Below are 22186 nucleotides of genomic sequence, written 5' to 3'. Positions count from 1 at the left end.
TCTACATAGAAGAGTTTTTTGAGTCTAGTCAATTTTGGAAAAAACAGTGGGTCCAAACAGAGAACTGACATGACCGATTTGTAATCAGTGTGACCATTATTTATAGCTAATGGAACCTTAAGTTTAAAATTTTAACTTAGAATCGAAAATTACTGCAAGATGCCTAACTTCAAATTCAAATATGCTTTATTGTTTGAACAAAATATTGTTATAAACAAAGCTTCACCTAATTCTAAAGAGACAATGTTTGAATTAATAAAATCAACTATATCTAACTTTTCTTAACTAATTACAGTTCAACATTTAGGGATAAAAAAAAGCACCACCGTTAATCTGACAGTAGACATCACTCATAAAGTTAAACATTGCGTCATTTGCGTTTTTATTTTCTTGAAAGCCAAACTGAGAACCACTAAGAATAAACTTTGATTTTAAATAAGACATCACACGTTTTTTAACCAATTTTTCAATAATCTTTGAAAGTGTGGACAGAAGGGATATTGGTCTTAAGTTTGATGGTTCAGCGAGGCTGCCCGTCTTATGAATTGGGATAACCTTAGCAGATTTTAGGCAAGCGGGAAAGGTGCCCATAACCCATGATGCATTTATAGCCTCAACAAGGACACACAAAGAGATGTCCGGCATGTTCAGGAGTATTTTGGCAGATAGGCCATCCTCCCCGGCTGAGTTTTTGTTTTTTATAGAAGTTAATACCTCCTTAAGCACAACTAAGTCTGTAGGTATAAAGAAAAATGATCCTTGAATACTGGTGCTTGATAAATAAGTAAGTGGATCTGTTGTTGGGAAACCCAAATCTTTATGGATTTTATCAGCAATTCCATAAGTCATTTATATGACTAGCAGAACGTTCAGGGACTGCCATGGAATAATTGCTGTATGATTGACGGATATCATTAACTATCTTCCAGCATTCTTTAGAATTGTTTGTGGCCTTATTTAGGCAATTTGAGTAGAAGGATCTTTTGGCGATTTTTATTAGTCGCCGATACAAAGACCTATAAGAGTTAAAATATTGATGAAAAGCCGGGCAATTCGTGTACTTTCTTAATGTGTGAAGGGATCTCAAATTTCTACATGAAGTTTTTAGTCCCCTAGTTAACCATGACTTCTTGTTCTTTTTTGGTTTAATTTTCACCATGGGAAAAGAGATATCAAAGAGGTTTATTAATTTCCGGTGGAAATACGACAACGGATCCGTCGAATTCAACACGCTTTCCCATCCAGCAGCCACACACGAGTCATGGAATCTGTCGTAGTACCGCCTGCTGAAAATTCGACCGTAGGAGCACTCAGCGGTTTTGGGGCATTTCCCTTCACTGATTTCACAGATCACTGCCTCGTGGTCCGACATGCCAGAATTCACAACAGTGCAATCCACCATATGTTCGGGATAATTAGTGCAAACATAGTCAATGGTGCTGGACGAGAACCGTGTGATGCGAGTGGGAGACCTAACATGCATTTGAAGGTTAAATGAACTGAGTAAATTACGGAGGGTCAGTGTTGCAATAGATTTCTCATTATAATTCACATTGAAATCACCCGCCAACAGTATGGAGGATGTAGTAGTAGTAGTAGTAGTATTTATTAATAATAATATACATACAATGCATTATTACAAGTCAAGTCACTTACTTACAAATAAAGATAAAAGATAAAATACAAATTAACAAGTTTTGCCCAAAAGCAGATAAAATATAACATCTAATCACAATATTTGCACTAAACCTAAAACACTTAACATACATTTTTATTAAGACAATATTAACATATAAGATTAAAATTAAAATTGGAATGAGAAGTACTCCTCAAATGAGTAGAATGCACCTCTCAAAAGATGCATTTTTATTTGTTTTTTAAACTGCGGAAGGCTAAGAGATTTAATGTTTGTTGGAAGACAATTATAAAATTTTGGTGCAAAGTATCTGGTTCCATTTCTTGATCTCTCAAGCCGGCTAAACTCAGGCACTAGCTCATTACAATTCCTAGTTTCATAATTATGAAAATGTAGGTGGGTTCTATAGTGATCCAGATTTTGGTGAACATGCAACAGGCACTGCATAATGTACACGGACGGCAAAGTTAATATCTTAAGTTTCCGAAAAGATTCCCTACAGTCATCTCGGTAACCCTGACCAGTCACAATACGAATACACTTTCTCTGCAGCCCAAATACTTTATCTATATGGCAGGAATGACTCCATGTCAGTATGGCATAAGTTAGCTGTGAGTGAAAACTACTATGATATGCTGTAAGTAAGACCTGCAAGGAAGTAATTCCCGCTAGATTTCTATAGAGGAATAACAGACTGGACAGTTTACTAGACAGTTTGACTATATGTTGTTCCCAAGTCAATCCTGGATCAAGGTGAACACCAAGAAACTTAGCCTCATCTGAACAGCTTCCAAAAGCAGGATGCTCAGTCAATGTATTGTGCCGCAAAGTAAAATTAAGTGTTTGTGACTTTGAACTATTGAGAGAAAGACGATTTGCCAAGAACCATTGAAAGAGGTTATTCTCCGGGGTCTGGAGATCTAAATTAATGATATTTGAAGGGTGATAACTTTGATAGTAAGTTGTGTCGTCAGCAAACAGAACAGTGCTAACAGAGCCCCCCTGTGAACAGTGCTAACATGGGATCATAAGCAGGAGACTTTCCAAGCATAAGCAGAATTCAGAGCTATCAGATAATGGTGACCGATAAATACAAATAATGTATAGGTTTAAATCCTTACAAAAAGATGCAGCAAATTCAAAAACAGATTCCTTTAGAAGATGGTTAAATTTATCAATTTTTTGAAAAGTGCTTTCCGTTAAAAAACTTTTGCCAGCTAAGATCATACATCCTCCATGAGATAATTCAGTTCTACAAAAGCTAGAAATCACTACATAGTTACTAATGTACATCATTTCGTTCACTTTAAGCCAATGTCCTGTGAGGAGGATAATATTAGGTTCCTTTAGTTCATTCAAAAGTAGAGAAAGTTCACCTGTTTTATTACGGAGAGATTGTACATTTAGTAACATTAACGAGAACTTGGGACTACCTTGACTCCTATGGAATCTGAAGGGCCAATAAAAAATTTTCATCTGTGTTGGGAACCTGCATTGATTCCACGCCTGACGGATTTCTGCTTGATGATAGCTGGATGTTGGGATTAAGAGGGACCTCCAGTGAGTGGATCCTACCGTCATTAAGAGCAAGACAGTTTACTAGGTCGCAAATAATAAAAATTCACAATTTCTTTACGTAGATAAGAAGTTATTAAGTCGTATACATTGAGATCTACACAGTAAATAGTCCCTAAGCCAACAAATAACAGTTGATCCAAAGCATGAAGCTTTGTCGCATAGAAGCGCATAATTAACTCTGTCGAACGCCTTTGAAAAATCCACTTGTGAACCTTTACCAAAAGCATTAAACAGATAATCTTTTAACATATTAAGTTAGTAACATTGGAACGCGACCTATTTGAAAACCATGTTGATTGTTAATATTAAGGCTTTTACATTGCCACTTGGTTACAAGTGCATCCATAAGCTTAGGTAAGGTTGACTGTATACAAACTCCTTGATTATTACTGACATCACTAGTGTTACCAGACTTAAATATAGGTGTAATATATGAATTCTTCCAATAAGAAGGAAATACTTCCGACTTTAAAGAAAGATTAAATAAAGTGCAAATAGGTTTCGACAGAGTACATATGCATTCACAAAGGTAGGTACAGATGTGCGGTTAGATTACTGCCAGCATGTTGGAATTTTTTTTTTATTTTTGGGCAATGTTTTGTAAAATTAATAGTAACTTACAGTTTAGTTAGAAAATATGATGGTGCTTCTGGGAATCCACTTATACACCCTGAGCCAGTTTCTTTTCTCTCTAGCACAAAAAACAGAATTAATAGCAAGCTCTAACGTTAGACCTGAAAAAAAGGAAAAGTGTACTCACCTGTTAATTAATTAAGCAACAATAAACACTTTAAAACTTTATACAAAATAAGTTTTATTAACTAATGTACATTAAGAACATTCGATTTATTATTAGTTGTTTTTTTTTTACAAAAATATAAAACCATGGGAATGCATATAAAAAGCTGCCAAAAAGATCATAAATGTCTCATACATACACCAAAGCTCATTATAAAAATACCAAATGCAAGCACACCACTATATGCGAATATGTTTATTTATCATTTAACATAACCTAAACTATTCTTTCTTTGCGTCATCCTTTTCCTCCGTATTCACGTCTAATTCAGACAACTTCTCAGATATTTCATTAGCCTGGTCATTTTCATCTAAAATTTTCTTCAGTTCATTTTCGATCTGCTTGTCCACAGTTCCGTTATAAAGTTCACAATCGGTCAACAAAATTTTTTTCGCTTCTTCAAACTTGTCTCTGAACATGTCGGCATCTAAAAACCATAAAACCTATTCACTTCAGAAAATTAAACATTATAAGGTACATACTTTCTATATTGGCAAATTTTACGGCGAAACATTCGGATCTGGTTTTCTCATCGGCGAAATCTACTAGGACTGTATAAACAAATGCTCGTTCATTCGTTAGACTGGGCTTCAGTTCGATCATAGGGGTGATAAAATGATTGGCACAAACCTTTAAAGTTTTATCTCGGCGCATTACTATTCGGAATGAGCTTTTTTCTTTGTGTTTGAGCATTTTTAGTTCGCCTGTTCCTCTTTCCTAAAAAGGTGAGAAATGCTATGTTTCATCAATTCTAACCTCTTAAAATATTAGGTTTTTTTTCAAAAAGGTAAAAAAACAATTTAGAAAACAAGTAATTCTTGCTATTGCCTGTAGGCAAGCAAATCTTATACAGTAATTAATAATTTGACTCATACCTTCCATTCTGGAGGATCGGTACTGCTATCGAACCTATAGAGCTTGGCTCTTATTTTCAAAAATTCCACTTCATCCTCTTCGTGAGTAGGAACTTCGACCTCGGGTAATTCAATTACGGGAGTAAATTTTGGACTAGCCGGAGGGTCTTCGTCGTTGCACTCGCTATCATCATGATTTAAACCCTTTTCCGGGGTCTTGGGAATGTCCTGTTCACATAAAAGGTTATATTTCAAGTAAAAAAAAAAACATGAAGAATGAATGATACTAATTAGTTTGTTTCAATGGTTATAATACTTACGATAAATTCGCTCATGGCGCCAAATCTCTTTAGAGTATAAAAAAAACTATATAAAGCAGAAAAATGAAAAAAACGTTATTTTTTCAATTGGATGCTGGTTTAGGACTTGTCAAAGTCACAAATGACAACTCGGTAAACAAACCTAACCTCACATTAGTGCGGTGTTGACACACTAATTTACACCACTGGGTAGAGAAGTGAGGTTAGGGACTCACACACAAAATATCAGCAAATAATAATTTTAGATTATGATATTTCCCTTGATAAACATCAGCATCACAAAAAAGTTAAAATTTCCCGCCGCGGATATTTTTAAATTTGGATTTGACACATTGACTTTTTGACAATTTTGACATTTGACGCTGTCAGTCAGTTCTTAACCTCACATTTTGACCTATATTTTGATACGTTTTATTTACTACTGTTTAGTAAATTTTGATTTTAGAGGTCTGAATAATTAAAATGGATATAAGTCCAGTAGAAGACGATTTACTGGACGTAGACGGTGCAGATTTTTTTATTAATTTTCCCCCGGAAGTTCAAAAAGCCATCGACGAGGTATGTAATTAAAAAAACCTTTTACATAGTTCAAACTAATATGCTATCTTTTAATGTCCTAAGGTTCTTCCTAACAGGGATTCTCTAGATGAGCCGGACTTTAATAGCATAGACTATATAAATTCCCTTTTTCCTACTGAACAATCCTTATCAAATATCGATGAAGTCGTTATTAAGATGGAAAATCAAATTCATACAATCGACACTGAGATTTCAACAGTTATTCGGAGCCAAATTGATGCAAGCAGAGAAGGAAGGTATAGATACTGTGACAAGTGATTCCTATCATATTTCTTTTTTTATGTGCAGAGAAATTGACCTGCTGCATTATTTTTTCTTAGGGAAGCATTAGATGAAGCCCAAAAAGTAATAAAACAACTGTTCATCCATATCAAAGACATTAAGGAGAGAGCTGAAAAATCTGAAGAGATGGTCAGAGAAATAACCAGAGATATTAAGCAACTAGACTGCGCTAAAAGAAATTTAACTTTGGTAATAATCAAATAAATTAATAAAAAATAGCTTAAGGTAGGCCCTTTCTAGGCGATCACTACTTTAAATCACTTACACATGCTGGTGGGAGGGGTGGACACTCTCAAATCACTAACGCAAAAACGTTTGTATGGGGAAATCGCTCTGCCCCTTCAAGCCATTAGTGAAGTGATGACGCATTTCGAGAACTACTCGGACATTCCGCAAATTAAAACTTTGAGCGATCAAGTGAATTCTATTAGGAAGGAACTGGCCGACCAAATCACACACGATTTTAAGGTAAATTGAGCACTCATTATTGATAATATTAACTTTAAGACTTTGACTTTTCTTAGGAAGCATTTCAAGGACCCAGTATAAAATCCCAAATACCAAACAAACAGCTGCAACAAGCCTGTTTGGTTGTATCTATCTTAGATCCTTCGGTGAAAAAGGAACTTTTAAAGTGGTTTTTAAATTTACAGTTGCAAGAGTATAACCATTTATTCCAGGAGACTGAAGATACCGCTTGGTTGGATAAAATTGATAAGAGATATGCGTGGATCAAGAGACATTTGTTGGAATTTGAGGATAGATTAGGTAATATTGCCCCCTAAGAATTTTTGTTGAAGCTTTATTTTTATTGTTAAGGCAGCATGTTTCCTCAAAACTGGGAAGTGTCGGAACGTATAGCGGTTCAATTTTGTCATAACACGCGAGAGGAATTGGCGAAAATTATGGCGAAGAGAAAAAACGAGATCGACGTTAAGTTACTTTTGTATGCCATACAGAAAACGTCCGCGTTCGAGGCTTTACTGTTCAAAAGGTTTACCGGGGTTACATTGCGAGAGAATTTAGAGGACACTCTTAAGGTATCTAAAATGAAGGAAAATAAGAGTGAAATGACCGAATTGGTTGAGTCGCCGTTTAATGGCTTAATAGGTGAATACATTGATAGTGTTTTTATTTCTCAAATTGTGAGAAAAAGGCAAATTTTAGGCAGATGTTTTATTCCTCATTTGGAAATCTACATCGAAAGTGTCGATCGTAATTTAGCCGATTTAATAGAGAGATTTATCCAGGACGAGAAACAACCAAACAGGACCACGGAGAGTACCGAAACTCAAGCGGCCATTTTACCCTCTTGTCCCGATCTGTTCGTTTTTTACAAGAAGAGCATGATACAGTGCAATCAGCTGGATAGGTACTTTAAAATATTTATTGAAATCTTTTATTAGCATTAAGAGTTCCAGAGGTGAATCCATGCTGAGCCTGACCAAAACGTTCCAAAAATATTTACAAGAGTATTCAGAGAAGCTGTTACAAAACAATTTACCGAGAATCGAAGCGCAAACTTTGGGTGCTTCCGTGCAAAACTTCACTAATTTACAGAAAATTTCAACGTCCGGTTTAATACAGAACTTTTCGTCGTTATTGAAAGAAGGGGAAATAACTAGGTAAGATATTAAATATTTATTTGACACTTATAGGAATCACTCTTATATTCAAACTTAACCTAACCGCATTCAGCTTCTCACCTACTTCAATCCTCTAAATTCAATAAATACAATGGAGAAACCTGAGATTCTTAATGCATTATTCATTGAGCGCATTTTAAAACAACACACTGGTTTTACTAAAAAACTTATTGAAAAGTGCCCACTTAATTACATCTAATTTATTTAGATTTTTCGAGTAGACAATGATAAGTAAGTAATTTGAAAAATGACTTTAAAGTGTGCAGAATTTCTCATTAAATTCAAATTCAGTTTTTTAAATATTACGAGTATGAACTTAAAAGTTGGTGCTCAATCATTTTTTTAGGCCAAAAAGTATTTTTATCTCTCTCTTTATAACACAGGTACGAAAAGAGACTACTTAAAAATATTAATTTGTTTTTCAACTTTTGACAACATCCTTTTTAGATATAAGAGCTACTATTTGATTACTATTTCTGTTATTAAAAAAATTGACTAATAAAAAACGGTTTTTTTTTTGGAAGAAAATAATTATATAACAAAAACTGCATTGTTTCCAAATTATTAGTTTTTAAAAAAATTTGTTTGCTCCCAAGATATTCGTTGGCTGGACTGGTATATACCCGAGTAATAAACTTTCTAAATACACAAAAAAAAAACTCTTCCTTTGCCAATCAGTTCGGTTTTATGTTACAGCCAAATTATAATTTTAATTCCAATGCCTTAATTGCCTGAAATTGTAAAACAATTTAAATTTAAACGTCTTTAACTAATTAAAAACAATTTAGTCATTTTTTAACTGTCTGGAATAATTAACTAAGTTTAATAATTTAACAAGTGAAGCTATGAGAAATATTTTCAAGTGCCTGGAATGTTTTTTAGCTTCTTATTTTAGGCAGTTAAAATTTGAAAACAATATTTTTAAGTGCCTGAAATTTTTTTCCTGGGCTTCTCATATCTGCAATAAAAATTAGAGGAAAGAAATAGGCACTACATATATTTTTTTCATTACCTTGCTCTCTAGTCTCCTGTAAAATTTCAAACATAGAAAAGAAGGCTCGGGTAAATGTATCAAATTCAGGAAAACTGATTGATGAACACCTCAAGATTTTAAAAGACAATTTTAGTTCCATTTTATTAATATTTGTTGCACTTAAGAGTCTAATTCTTTAACAGGACTATTCTTGATTTAAATTTATTCTTTAGCTCAGGTAGTTAAAACTTGAAAAAAATATTTAAAAAAAGGCTCTCGACTGCCTGGAATTTTTTCTTTGCCTACCCATATTTGCAGCGAAAATTAAAAAAAAAGAGCTACATATCTTTTTATCTGATTGTACTTTCTATTACAATACAATACAATATATTAATTCAATTTTACAAAATATAAATCATTCAATAGCAAATAGACAGCAATACAATAGTCTATATTGGTACAATATCCCATTAACAAAATTACCTTAATATTATTGTAGCGTCTATCACGGAATGGAACATTTCACTAGACCGTTAGCTTGGCCTGTATCGAAATTTCCCATCCCTCGACCTGTGTGGCAGTTTTCTGCTATTAGGTATAAATAATTAAAATGAAACCATATTATAACATTAAAATAATCTATATAATACATGCTAATATGCCCTAAATAGTTAATTCCATCTATATACAAAAGAAATAATTCCTATAAAGAGAAGCGCAAGAGAGGAGACAAGGAGACAAAACAACCCGGAATGAAGCAGCAGAAACAAGAGAAGCATTGGAAGAAGAGTCTTTCTGTTCTTCTAATATTATTTTTATAATGTAATACACATTTATCTACTACGTTTCGTTCTTTTTTTTACATTAATCTTTTAAAGTGTTCGTAATAGTAAATGACGAAGTTTTTTATCTCAAAATTTAAACCTTTTCTATGCTTATTTACTTCGACTTTAGATCTTAGGCCTGTGGGCAGAAGCTTAAGAAATTTGGGAAGTAGAAACAGCATATTTCTTTGCAAGTGTGATTTGCTGAAAAAGTGCGATTGCAAATCCTTGTTTGTTTTAGAACGAGTATAATACTGATGGTCTAGTTCCCTAAAAATATCTTTAACCTTTCTGTAGTAACAAAGACATGCACTCACAAACAATCCTCTTAAATTTAGTACATTTAGTTCCGAATAAAGATTGATTGTAGGATATTGATTGCTTTTGCTTAGGATAATCTTAAGTATTTTATTTTGGCATACTTTTAACATTTGCATGGCATTATCATTCAGACCGCCCCAAATTACTAAGCAATATCTTAAAATTGATTCTACTAGTGAAGTATATACTATTTTTAGTGTTTTCTTATCTAAAATATTACGAAGCTGATAAAATTTAAAATAAAGTTTTTTGGACGTTTCAAAAGCATGTTCATTCCAGCGTAGATGCTGGTCAATGTATAAACCTAGGTATTTAATTTTACTAATTTTTTGTATGCAAGGACAAGGACAGTTATTATTTAATAAATTATCCAATTTATTATATATTATATTAATTATTACAATATTATATATTACAATATATTATTATTATTATTATTACACTATAAGATATATACGTGTATGAACAGTACATCGTATGCTACACAGTGGTACATAAGTAATATCGGAGTATTTTCGTCAAATATTTAAGATGTGGTAATTGAGTTTAAAAACTAGATATGTGATTCCCGTGTCAATTTTTTTAAAATACCAAAATTTTCTAGAACTGAATTTGAAATAACAGTTTGCTTATTTAAATTTGATATAATTATATATATGTATGTTGATAAATATTTAATACAAAAACAGTGCTATTAGGATGGATATTATAGACGAAAAACAGTGATTTTTCAAAGGAAGGATTTTTTAGAACAATTTCATCAAATTAGCGTTAAAAACTACATATGTAAATTCCGTGTCAATTTTTTAAATCTTTTTTTCTAAACAGAATAGTAGATGATATACGTATATTCTACAGTTTAATAAATATACCTTGACCATATGTATACGTGTGTGTTGAATAGTATGGGATTAAGTTTTGAGTAATATAGATATTATTTTGTAAATATGTTTATTTATAGATAATTTGGACTTATTATTTTCTTTTTTCTTTTTGTGTTTTGTTATTTACTTTACACAGAGGGTTAAACTTGTATCTTTTTAAAATTGTTTTTTTGCCATTTTTGTAAATAGATATAAATAAAATTGTTAAATAATTCCGTTAAATAGAATCATGTAAACAGTGGCAAATAAACAACTTATTATTATTAATAAATATATATTTAACGATAATATATAATGTATTGCTTGGGATGCTTTTTTTGGGTGCATAACTGCATGACTGTAATTTAATGAGGTGCATTGTTCCATAAATAAATTTTGACGTAGTGAAAATGATGTAAAATTTACGTACATTTATAATTAGAAGGTCTGCTAAGATCAAATATAATTCCGAAAATAATTATTTTATACAAAGGTGGAACAATAGGTAGTTTGCTCCCGTTAATTCCTACCTACTGGCTTCCTGTTTTGTCGCGTTAATTGCTGAATATTCTATGATTCTTCCACTTTTCCACCACCATGCCATACCGCGAAATTAACTAGAATATAGATTTTAATTAAACAGACTGTAAAGTTCACTAAAGGATTATAAGAACAATTAATTTTTAATTAACGTTTAAGTTAAATTCCATGCAATTGAACCCAAGAATATTTTTTAAATTTTAGTCACTTTAATTTAAATCATGCATCAACTGCCTGGAATAATTAAATAGTTTAATTATTCCAGGCATATTTAATTATTATAATTAATTACGTCCTAATTATTCTAGGAATAATTAATTAATTAACGTTTTCGTTGTTCTGACCGGATTGCGTCATATACGCTTATTTGTTTAACAATCAAGAAATATAGTAATAGATTCATTAGAATAAACGCTAGAAAAATATTTAGATTTGTAGTACTGATAACATCACATTTCATCTCATTGTAATGCATTTTTTAAATTATGTTACTATAGGATTGAAAATTTGGCAAATGGCAATCTCTTACACTAATAAAAAATATCGTAGTTTATTATTTTCTTTTAAATTTTTATGTGCGGCCTTTTTTTGACCACAAGAGGCTTTAGTTTTGCATTAAATCAACATGAAAAACATGATGTTTTATATATTTTATGAGGAATATACATATTAATTGCTTCAAATACTATAGACCATAATATTTCAATGCTTTAACTTAGCAACTTAATTAATTCTAGCCAAAAAGTCCTTATTTCTATACTTAAAAAATATTCTTCATGCTTATTGTTATTTCACAATAACTCAAAATCAACCGCTGAATGATTCACTACATATTTTCAAAGAATCTCATCAGTTAAATTCTGAAATACCTTAAGAGTTCGAACGTTTGTTGAGTTCTTTTGTATTAAACTCTATTCTATTCATTGGTTTCTTTAGATTTACAAAAGAAGAACAAACAAAAATTTGCTGCATCTTAACGACGGCCGAATATTGTTTGGAAACCACTCAGCAACTGCAAGACAAACTAAAAGAGAAAATCGAGCCCCACTTAGCCGATCAGGTGGACTTGTCTAGAGAACAGGACCAATTCCACAAGTAACATTACGAAAATTATTGAAACCGATTTACAGGAGATAACACAAACATTTCCAGGGTCATTTCCAATTGCATTCAACTGCTGGTGCACGACTTAGAAAACGCTTGCGAGCCATCGTTAACTGCCATGTCAAAGGTAAATTCAAATTCAGAAAGTGCTTTTTATTGTCATAAAATATAAATTTTGTTGTCAAAGGATAATATAATAAAAACCTAAGCACTACATACATAAATACTTTTTAAAATTTACTATACAAAACATCTAAATTAAATCATATACTTAATGATAACAAGCATAATCAATGTTTAAATATTAGAGCTCATCCTGATAGAATTCATCTACATTATAATAAGTCCTATTTAAAATTTGACAGGGAAAACTTTTAAGAGAAAAAGTTGTTCTCAAATTGATTGGCAGACGATTAAACATATTTCGACCCTCGTAAATCAGAGACTTTTTTACAAGAGAAGATTTGAGAAAGGAAAAAAGTGAATTTGACGTGTTTCGTGTTGAGGAATATGCCTTCGGAGTTCATCACGAGTTTTAAAGATAAGGGAACACGTCTGTTATATTAACAATAAAAACAATTATCTTAACCCTGGAACAGCACAGTTATTTTATCTTACGTACACTGCACAGTGGGGTCTCGGAAACCCCACATGTTTTTTACGTTTAAATAACTATTATTCAATGTTTTTTTTTATGTGTGGATTAAAGAAACAAAAAACATTGTTTTATTATCAAAAAAATGTTTATTAAACGAAAATTCATAGAATTACAAAAATAAAAATAAAAAATATATGTAGGCAAGTGCCTTCTCTTGCATTTTTTACAAATATGAAGCTATAACAAAAAAATATCAACAAAATGTAACTAGTCTCTGAAAAAACCTTAAAACTAAAGGAAAACCTAAATTTTATAACGAGAAAAGTATTTTGTTTTCTTAGCCAGGCACTTCAATTTTTGTTCTGACACTCACAACATAGTTGCTCCAAACAGTATGGTTTGTGGCACATTGCACAGGCAAAATTTATTTTTCGATCTTTACCACGTGGACAAAGGCAGCATCTCACCTTTTTAGGCAAATTAACATCAAAACGTTCCCTTTGAGGTTCATCTACTCCTAATATTTCGCTTATTTTTAGACGTAGAGAGGTTTGCAAATTGGTAACTTGTAAGCGTTCCTTTAGGTGCGGTTCGATTACTGCCATTGAAAGTTCTTTTAGAAATGTTTTTCTATTGTTTTTTCTTTCTTTCTATTGAGGATTTGCAAGTGAAAATAGTACCATAGCATTTATTCCGCTGGCATCCAATATATTAAAAAACATTCTAAGAGGCCAGCGAGAGTTTTTCGAGAAGTGGTGTAAGAGTGACACATCTGATCAAAGGTGTCTGTACCACCTTTGGTTTCATTATAGCAATGTATAAGGTTTGGTTTTCCAGTTACAGTACTAAGTGACGAATCAGGATGCAAAGTTGATAAAAGCAGTACCGTTTTATTTTCCTTTGGTGTGTATGAAACTAAGGTTTTGTTTCTGTCAAAAGCAAATAAGGATGTGCCTACATCTTTTTTCTGTATAAACTTCAGAGGTATTTCTCTTTTATTTTTTCGCAAAGTTCCAAGGATCTATCAGCTCTATTAGCTAACAGATACTGTTCCAACATTTGTTCACTTAATGGTATTGACGTGAACCAATTATCAACCGTAATGTTACGGTGAGTACCGTGTATTAGTTCAGAAAGTTTTCTAACCTAATATGTAGGTACTGGCTCATTATTCTCAACATTAACTTTTCCAACGTATGGGATAGCATTGAGCACATAAAATGTTTTTGAATCGTTAATCATCATCACTTTCATTCCTTCATCATCATCACTTCCATTTATCTGGCTTGCTTGCCATGTATATGCGAAATGGACATTTTCCTCGAAAACTCACAAGCTGTTCATCAATGGTGCAGTTCTCATAGGGCGTATAGTATGATAGTGAACTTGTCTACCAGTTTTCTAGCATTTCTGTCCATTTTATCGTCAAATCTCAGACAAAGAGCTATAAACTGAAATCTTTGCTATGGCATGGTTGCCCGAAATAGTCCATTGCCGTACTTTATTGACCAAAGTTCATCTAAATTACAATTTCAGACACGTAACGCACCAGCAAGATACAGTAGACCAATGAATGCGCCTTCAATTCTGTCGTATTAGTTATTTTTTTGTAACTCTGAGGCAAGCCGCTCTGACATTTCCTACGAATTTCCTGATTGGTATGCAGTACAATTATGTCCAAAATTTCCTCGGTGAACAGTAAATTCCATGATTCGACATGGCTGTGAACATTTCTTGCCTCTTTCTTTAGGCCGGGCAAATGTAAAACAATGTTGTCTCGTCTTGGACGTCCTTGGCGTGCTGGCGCCTGTGTGGTCCAACGATGCCCATTTTTTCCAAGTATACTGGTGACATTTCTTTGTGACGTACTAAGGCCTCCTTGTTCTTCCTCTTCATCTTGTGTCAGACTGTTGTTCAAGAACATCGTTTTCTTCTTTATCTGATAAGTCTCCAAAAATATCTTCAGTGATCTCGGGTTGTTCTTCATTTGTCCATAGATTTTCAGCTTCAAACTCTAACTCTTTTTCCGTTAACTTACGACGATTTTCTCTCTTAGAACTATCCATATTAGGAAATGACAAAAAAATCACCTCGAAACTTTAACAGTCGTTAATTTCACACTGGGGTCTGACGTACCCACAGATCCACTAATATCGTGGCAATATAATTGCAAAGTAATGGATTAACGTTTTCGGCGTAGCGACTGGCTCTTAACGCGGTCGGCTCTCTATAAATTTACGCGAAACGGTTGGTCAAAAAACGCACGCCTGCGCGAGTTACATTGAACAACTTGAGCGCCTGGGTTTTTTAGACCCCACTGTGCAGTTCTAGGGTTAAAAGAAAGGTTTCATGTCCAAACGATAGTATTTCTGCATTGATAATTAAATACAATCGTATAGTACTAAAAACAGGCATTTACACCCAAATATTCTGAAAAACTCCATAATAACTCCATATTTAAATCTGGTGACAGCCAGTGCGTTGAAAACTATCGGCCTAGTGCAATAACGAGTACAATTAAGACAAATTTAGAACAAATTTGCTTAGGAACTTATTACGAAATGTTTAACTTGGCGAAACCGAGTGATGTAAGAGAAGTATAGATACAAAAACTATTAATTTTTTATCACCTATAATTTTCTTAAAATACATTTTTTTGTTAGACAAAATTATTTGCAGGAAAAAACCGTTTTTCATTAACCCTACGCTTACCCCCCCACCCACCCCTCACTACTTTTTAGTAAGAAATTGTTTTCAAAAATCATTGTTTTTCATAATAATACTTATGAATAACAGCTAGTTTTGTCGTTAATATTCAATCTAATAACACAGTTTGTTTATTTAAATTTGATATAATTATATGTATATATATAATTATATTACTGGGCAAATGTTTGGGGTGAGGTAAGGGTTTTATTGATAAATAATATAATGTTTATATTATATTAAAAATTAATATGTTTTTGCAGAAAATATATGTGTAATATTTAATTTAATAACACTGTATATTTAAATTTGAGATATAAATAATATATAGTATTAAAAAAAGCGTTATTAAATTGAATAATAATGAGTATCCTGAATAAATTACTTGAAAAGTGCATTAAAATTAAATTGGAAAAACATTTAGAAAATAATAAATTATTGTCAGATTCTCAATTTGGTTTTCGAATTAAAATGAGCATTGAAGATGCAATTGACAGAGCGAATATTAAATAGTTTTAATGAGGGTTATAAGGCCTTAGGAATTTTTATTGATCTCATAAGAGCCTTTGACACTGTGGCACATCACATTCTCTTGCAAATATTGGGTGGATTTAAGAGGTACTGAGTTAGCACTCTTTGAATCATACCTTAGTGATCGAACACAACAAGTAAAAATTAATAATCTCGTTAAAGAGATGAATATAGTTGAACTCCTATTTTTAATCTATATAAACGACCTTGCAAAAATTTTATCTCAAATAAATTGTTCTATTATTTGTTACGCTGATAATACAGTAATTCTAAAATCATGGTCAGAAGGGCAAAAGCTAGCTGAAAAATATATCACATTAATTAAACTTTGGACGGATCAGCATCTTCTAACTCTAAATACTAATAAAATCCACTTTATAAATTTCTCGATTTATAACAGTAATCAACAAGGAGAACCTGTGGAACTAACAATAGATACTTATCCTTGTTTTGCAAATCAGATGGAAAATTGTACTTGTGATTCTAAGATTTCTTCAGTTTCGTATATAAAATACCTCGGCGTTTATATTGATAGAAATTTAATATATAATATGCGCAATGATTACATTACTAAAAAAATAAGAAAAACAATTTATAAGTTTTATCAACTACGCGAATTTATGCCTCGTGAGTGGTTGGAAGTGGTCTATCAGGCTCTGGTTGAATCCATACTAAATTAACAAACCTGGTTATCACTCAAGAATTTATACTAAAAATAATAAATAAAAAACCAAAAAGATACCAAACAGTTAATTTGTTTTTGGAAAGTGGTGCTCTCACTGTAAGAGAACTTTACCTGAAGAGCACCCTTAACTTTATGAAGAATAAAAACATTTATAAGATTCTAACCCAACGTCTTAATATTACTAGATCTGTCACGAGAGAACATGTTTTTTTGACTAAGGTAGATTTTACAATTTGTCAACGTCATATTTCTTATGTGGGGCCAAGAATCTTTAGTTTTAAACCACACGATTTTAAGGCGATAAGAAAAAAACTGTTTAATATACGCATAACCGAATGGATCAGGTGTAACTATAAAAATAGTTTATTAAAGGTACCTTTTCTAACGTAAACAAATGTTATATTTACAGGTATATTTGCAAAATATTATTTATTGATAGAATAGAAGACTGAATTAATTTAAATATTACTTTTACAAATTTAATCTAAGGTAATTTAATTTGGTTTTTATAACAAGCTCTCAAATTTATTGTTAAATTATCTGAAATACTGTATCTTGACAAGTCACTTGTGACTTAGGGCACAAACACTTACTTTGTAACGATACTGTACAATTTTAAGTAATATATTTGAATTTCAACTAAACTTATATTAAGCATAAGTGGCCATATAATTGTAGTGAGTATGTTGTGATAATATTTTTTTTTTAGATCCAATGGCAAAATATCGAGGCGGTCGGCGATCAGAGCTCGTATATCACAACGATGACGAGCCATTTAAAGGCGACCGTGCCAGTGATCCGTGATAATTTAGCACACTCCCGGAAATATTACACGCAGTTTTGCATCAAGTTTGCCAACAGTTTTATACCGAAATTTATACAGAACATTTACAAATGCAAACCGATTAATACCGAAGGTAATTTTAAAAGGATTTCATTAGCTTTACATATAAATACAAGAAGACATTTTTGCATTAATACAATAAAAATTATTTTTTTTTATAATATCGTCCATGTTTTTACAAAGTGGCGTATATCAAATAGTAAAATTTTACAGAACAGCCAATTTAAAAATTCCAAAATATTCAACCAGCTGGGTTTTATTTTTCAATAAACTAGAAGAACTTTTCGATTAAATATATTATAGCATTATGCTTAAATTATAATATTAACCACATTTTTTCAGCACGGGTTAATTTTTTAGTTGTAAAAAGAGAAAAAAAAAATTATACGCCTTTTTGTGAAAAATTTCTGTGAATGTATAAGTAAATACGTCCTTACTTCAGTTATAATAAAAAAAAAGTAGTTTTAGTGGTTAAAATATGTTTTATTTAAACGTTAACATTTATCTTAACGGAGTACACAAAAAAACATTAATGAGGTAGGTTAGTATAAAAATCTTTATAATGTTTTTGAGGAAAAACAGCATTTTTTCCTTCACAAAGGGATAATAAAGATTCTTATTTCTTGAGTGCGATTTTCTGTTCACTGGTGTTCAAAGGTTTTAGTTTAATTTTATTCCATATATTTCGAGAGAAAAGTTTTGTAAATGACTTGTTTTGAAAAAAAAAATTTTGCAAATTTGCCTTTTCAACCTTTACTTCCATCACTTGCGACCATTTAAATTCTTCTTCTTCATCATCTTTCTGATTGATTGAATCTTGAGAGAGAGATTTAAAGTCGAAAAAATCTGTGTGTGTCTGTGAAAACTTTATTTTAGGTGCCGAACAACTCCTGCTCGATACCCACATGCTCAAAACGGTTTTATTGAATTTACCATCGATCGCTTCGCAAATTAATAGACCAGCACCGGCTGCATACACAAAAGTCGTTACCAAAGGTATTTATTTATAATTTATGGCCCAGATTTTTTTAAATTTTCATATTTATTCATTGCAATATTACTGACTAATAATATCTCATAAAATCTAATGCTCTCTCTCTCTGTTGTTAATTAGTTAACGTGTGACATTTATTTTAGGTATGACCAAAGCGGAAATGATCTTGAAAATCGTGATGACTCCGATCGAACCGCCGAAAACGTTTATCGATCAATATAAGAAGTTGCTGCCCGATTGTCAGTTGACTGAATTCAACAAAATATTGGAAATGAAGTCGGTTAAGCGGCAAGAACAGGCTCTATTGGTCGACCTGTATAAATGTCAAAAATGATTCGGTTTCAGTTAGAATAGGAGAAAATTCGTCAGTGTTTTGCACTTTAGTATGTATATTCGTTGTTGTATTTATTGTTCCGTCATAAAAGATAAGATTAACTAATTACAATACTGTTTTTTTCTAATATTTGGTTATTTTCTCTTATTTTTTATGCCTTATCTTAGTCAGAAATTATTAAAACATAACATAAGAATTAAAGTGCTTTACGAATAAGGGCAAATAAAAGTGAAAGTGATTTAGTGAAAAACGTTCGTGTTTTATTTCTAAACGACATACTTTTACTTGGTAGAGTTACAAAAAAAAACATTCAACATTTTCTAAGATTGTGTTTTTCTAATGTTTTTTATACAATGACACTCTTTTCATAATTCTTCACTTATTTTAAACTGCGTCAAGGATATAGGAGAGCCAAAATCTCGACTTTTTTGGACATATCCCTGTCTCAGTTCTTTAATATCCGCGGTATCTGGAACTATGAATCTCTATCTATGTCTACCTTTTATTACCATACCGATCTTAACCCTCTAATGCCCAAATTTTATTTTTAGAAAAAAAAATCTAGAAGGTTACTTGCACCAAATATTCTTACATATTTGCTTTAGATTATTTGTGAGTACCTGTAGGTATAGTTTTTACCTGCCCGCCTTAAGGACAAGAGTCTACGTAACAACTTTTCAGATAGAGCGCACTGGTATTGCCCCGTGGCCCCGTCAAACCATCGCTGAAATTGTATTACCTGTATAATAAATAAAACGTTTTTCGAGGCTGAAAGCTGAAATGGTTGTTTTAATTTAGATAGATTTACTTATTGGTGACACGTTAATTGAGTTATTTTAGGTATATTAGTATTAATAAAATCTGTTTTTTAACAGTTTTATTCATCTTTGGTCCGTATCTAAAATATATGTACATTTTGATTGTTTCAAATATTGCACTAACTTTTTGACTTTTGAACTACTTCTACTTAACCGATTGTAACAAAATTTTACACAAACATTGGGTTCTTGTCTTATGACCAGCAACCCCTAGGTAGGTACCTTAATAGAGGGAGGAGATAGCTTTATGATTTTAAATTAGAATAAGGACAAATTTAATAAAATACCTCGTTTTAAAGGTTTCATTCGGCCAGGTGAAATTGTGCAGTCATAGAACTAATAAAATGCTAATTAAAAGACAAGCCAAAAACCAGAAAATAAAATATAATAAACTACTTTTGGTATTGATATATTAAATATGTAGGTAGTATTTCTAATTAAAATTATGACCTCTGGCTCAACTTTTAACAATTTATTAAAATAACGTGAGGTGCACATTCGCCAACAAAAATTATAGCTGATGCGCCGGCAACCTTACAAACAGAGAGTCGCCCAAAAAAAAGAGGCTTCATACGCCTGCGAAAATTGGCCAAAAAAGGGCTTTTTTGGATAGATGAGATCTAAGAATTTAAAAGGTTTTTTGATATGGGGTTTTAAAATATTTGTTCAGAAAGGACAAGACTTCAACTAGACTTCTGTAGTTTTATTTTTTTTTTAATTAGGCCTTAAATCATATTAAAAACAATGCTTAAACATACAGAAAATTAAGGTAATTTTCAACGCTATATTTTAGCTGTTTAGAATTTAAATTTCAAAACATTGATTCTACAGATGTCTATATTAATCCATTAACAATTTTATAAAAAAATAATATTAAAAAAGCGCTAGTTTCTTAGATCTCATCTATCCAGAAAAGGCTTTCAACGCAGTTTTTACCGGCTAAATTCTAATATCGTTGAGTGATTGCTAATCGATATCGTTGATTGATAATCGATCGTACTAAACGTCACCCCTTCTGTACTACTTTGAACCCTTCTGTACTATTTTTGAAATTTTCTTGGCTGAATTGGATTACGCTCTTAAGGCCACTGCACAATTCATGCCCGGAAAAAATCTTGTTCAGATACCTATAGGTATGTACAATCAACAGGCAATATAATAGGAATTTTTATGTTATTTAGGATTTTTTTTGGATTGGAACTTTCGTTTTCTTTTTGGTTTACTCAACAATCATTCCAACCTAAAATTATGACAAAGTCAAAAAATAGATGCAAAAATAAATAATACTTTAAAAAATAAAAAACACTTTTTTTCGATATTTTAAGTTGAAATGAATTCGAGTTCAAACATAATTTTGACTGTCCCACTTAATTTTGTTATTAGGATTTGTTACACACATTATAGTTTTCCACTGTATAGGGAATAAAAATAATATAATTTTTATTTAAATAATAAGGGTTTTTAAAATAAAAAAATGCGATATGCCTTAGTGCGAGAAAAAAAAGTACCTACCTATCTATTATTTTTTTCCCTAAAGGGGCGTATATCTCATCAGTAGGAATTCCTATTAATGAGATATAGGTATAGGCCCCCAAAAGACGCTCCTAAAAACATTTTTCAAAAGACAAAATACTGTCCCAAAGAGTATGAAAGTAAATACCACACTCTAGAAACAAAAATCGACGGGTCCGACTAGACTTAAAAAAAATTGAAACCCCTTATAAGGTAGGCATGTAGTAATAAAACAAAGCATATTTTATTACTACCAGGTATATTCGTAAAATACTCAATAACGTGTCACCAGTATAATTAAATCTATCAAAATCAAAACAACCATTCCGTTCGGCTTCAAAAACCTAATGTCTAAATACAATCAATACAGGATAATATAAGTGCAAGTACATATTTAAATAAATCGACGGGGCCACGGGGCGATCAGGCGATGGGGCGAAACAGTGCGCTCCATCGGAAAAGTTGTTACGTAGACACTTGTGCCTTAAGGCGGACTTGGGCACCTAATTCCAAAAAAAAAAATACCCATGTTGAAATAAAATAAGCAATACATTTGGTTAAATATTTTATTATATCTATGTTATTTTATGACACTTATAATATTACTATTTTATCGTTTATGGAAAACAGAAAAACAGTTTTTAGATGCACTGCAACATAAATTGATTTTACACTTCAAGCAAGTACATTGCGTTTCTGATTTGCAGCCTGGAAGCTTACATTGACGTTTTCCAGATCTATCCAGCCACTCAGGAAAATGGCCATAACGGTCAAATCTCACATCTTTTAAAGGCAGGTATGCTTTTTTGCCCATTCTTTTAGGAACTGCATCGTGGTCGTGGTCT

The 22186-nt window shown here is 31.9% G+C and overlaps 2 protein-coding genes across 3 annotated transcripts; one reads left to right on the top strand and one right to left on the bottom strand.

Annotated features, from left to right (window-relative positions):
* Positions 1 to 4010: 4010 nt before the first annotated feature.
* On the bottom strand, positions 4011 to 5463 carry LOC126745353 (ran-specific GTPase-activating protein-like). Its single transcript, XM_050453157.1, has 4 exons — positions 5188 to 5463; positions 4889 to 5095; positions 4496 to 4730; positions 4011 to 4440 (listed from the first exon to the last, which is right to left on the bottom strand). Exons 1-4 carry the CDS (start codon positions 5200 to 5202, stop codon positions 4235 to 4237), a joined length of 663 nt encoding a protein of 220 aa, XP_050309114.1. The 5' UTR covers positions 5203 to 5463; the 3' UTR covers positions 4011 to 4234.
* A 95-nt stretch (positions 5464 to 5558) lies between these two features.
* Positions 5559 to 19122, top strand: LOC126745349 (vacuolar protein sorting-associated protein 53 homolog). 2 transcript variants are annotated; one of them, XM_050453145.1, is made up of 13 exons: positions 5562 to 5745; positions 5809 to 6002; positions 6087 to 6237; positions 6289 to 6516; positions 6573 to 6816; positions 6868 to 7158; positions 7216 to 7420; positions 7470 to 7673; positions 12152 to 12310; positions 12368 to 12446; positions 17549 to 17756; positions 18560 to 18679; positions 18821 to 19122. In XM_050453145.1, the coding sequence occupies exons 1-13, from the start codon at positions 5650 to 5652 to the stop codon at positions 19009 to 19011; spliced, it is 2370 nt and encodes a 789-aa protein (XP_050309102.1). In that variant the 5' UTR covers positions 5562 to 5649; the 3' UTR covers positions 19012 to 19122. The 2 variants fall into 2 exon arrangements, with proteins under 2 accessions (XP_050309101.1, XP_050309102.1); XM_050453144.1 differs by having other exon boundaries at positions 5559 to 5745; positions 6868 to 7420.
* The last annotated feature ends 3064 nt before the right edge of the window (positions 19123 to 22186 follow it).

This window comes from Anthonomus grandis, chromosome 15, assembly GCF_022605725.1.
Source record: "Anthonomus grandis grandis chromosome 15, icAntGran1.3, whole genome shotgun sequence".
Taxonomy (NCBI): Eukaryota; Metazoa; Arthropoda; class Insecta; order Coleoptera; family Curculionidae; genus Anthonomus; species Anthonomus grandis.
The sequence above is the reverse complement of the archived record's forward strand: the minus strand, read 5'-3'. Positions and strand labels throughout refer to the sequence as shown.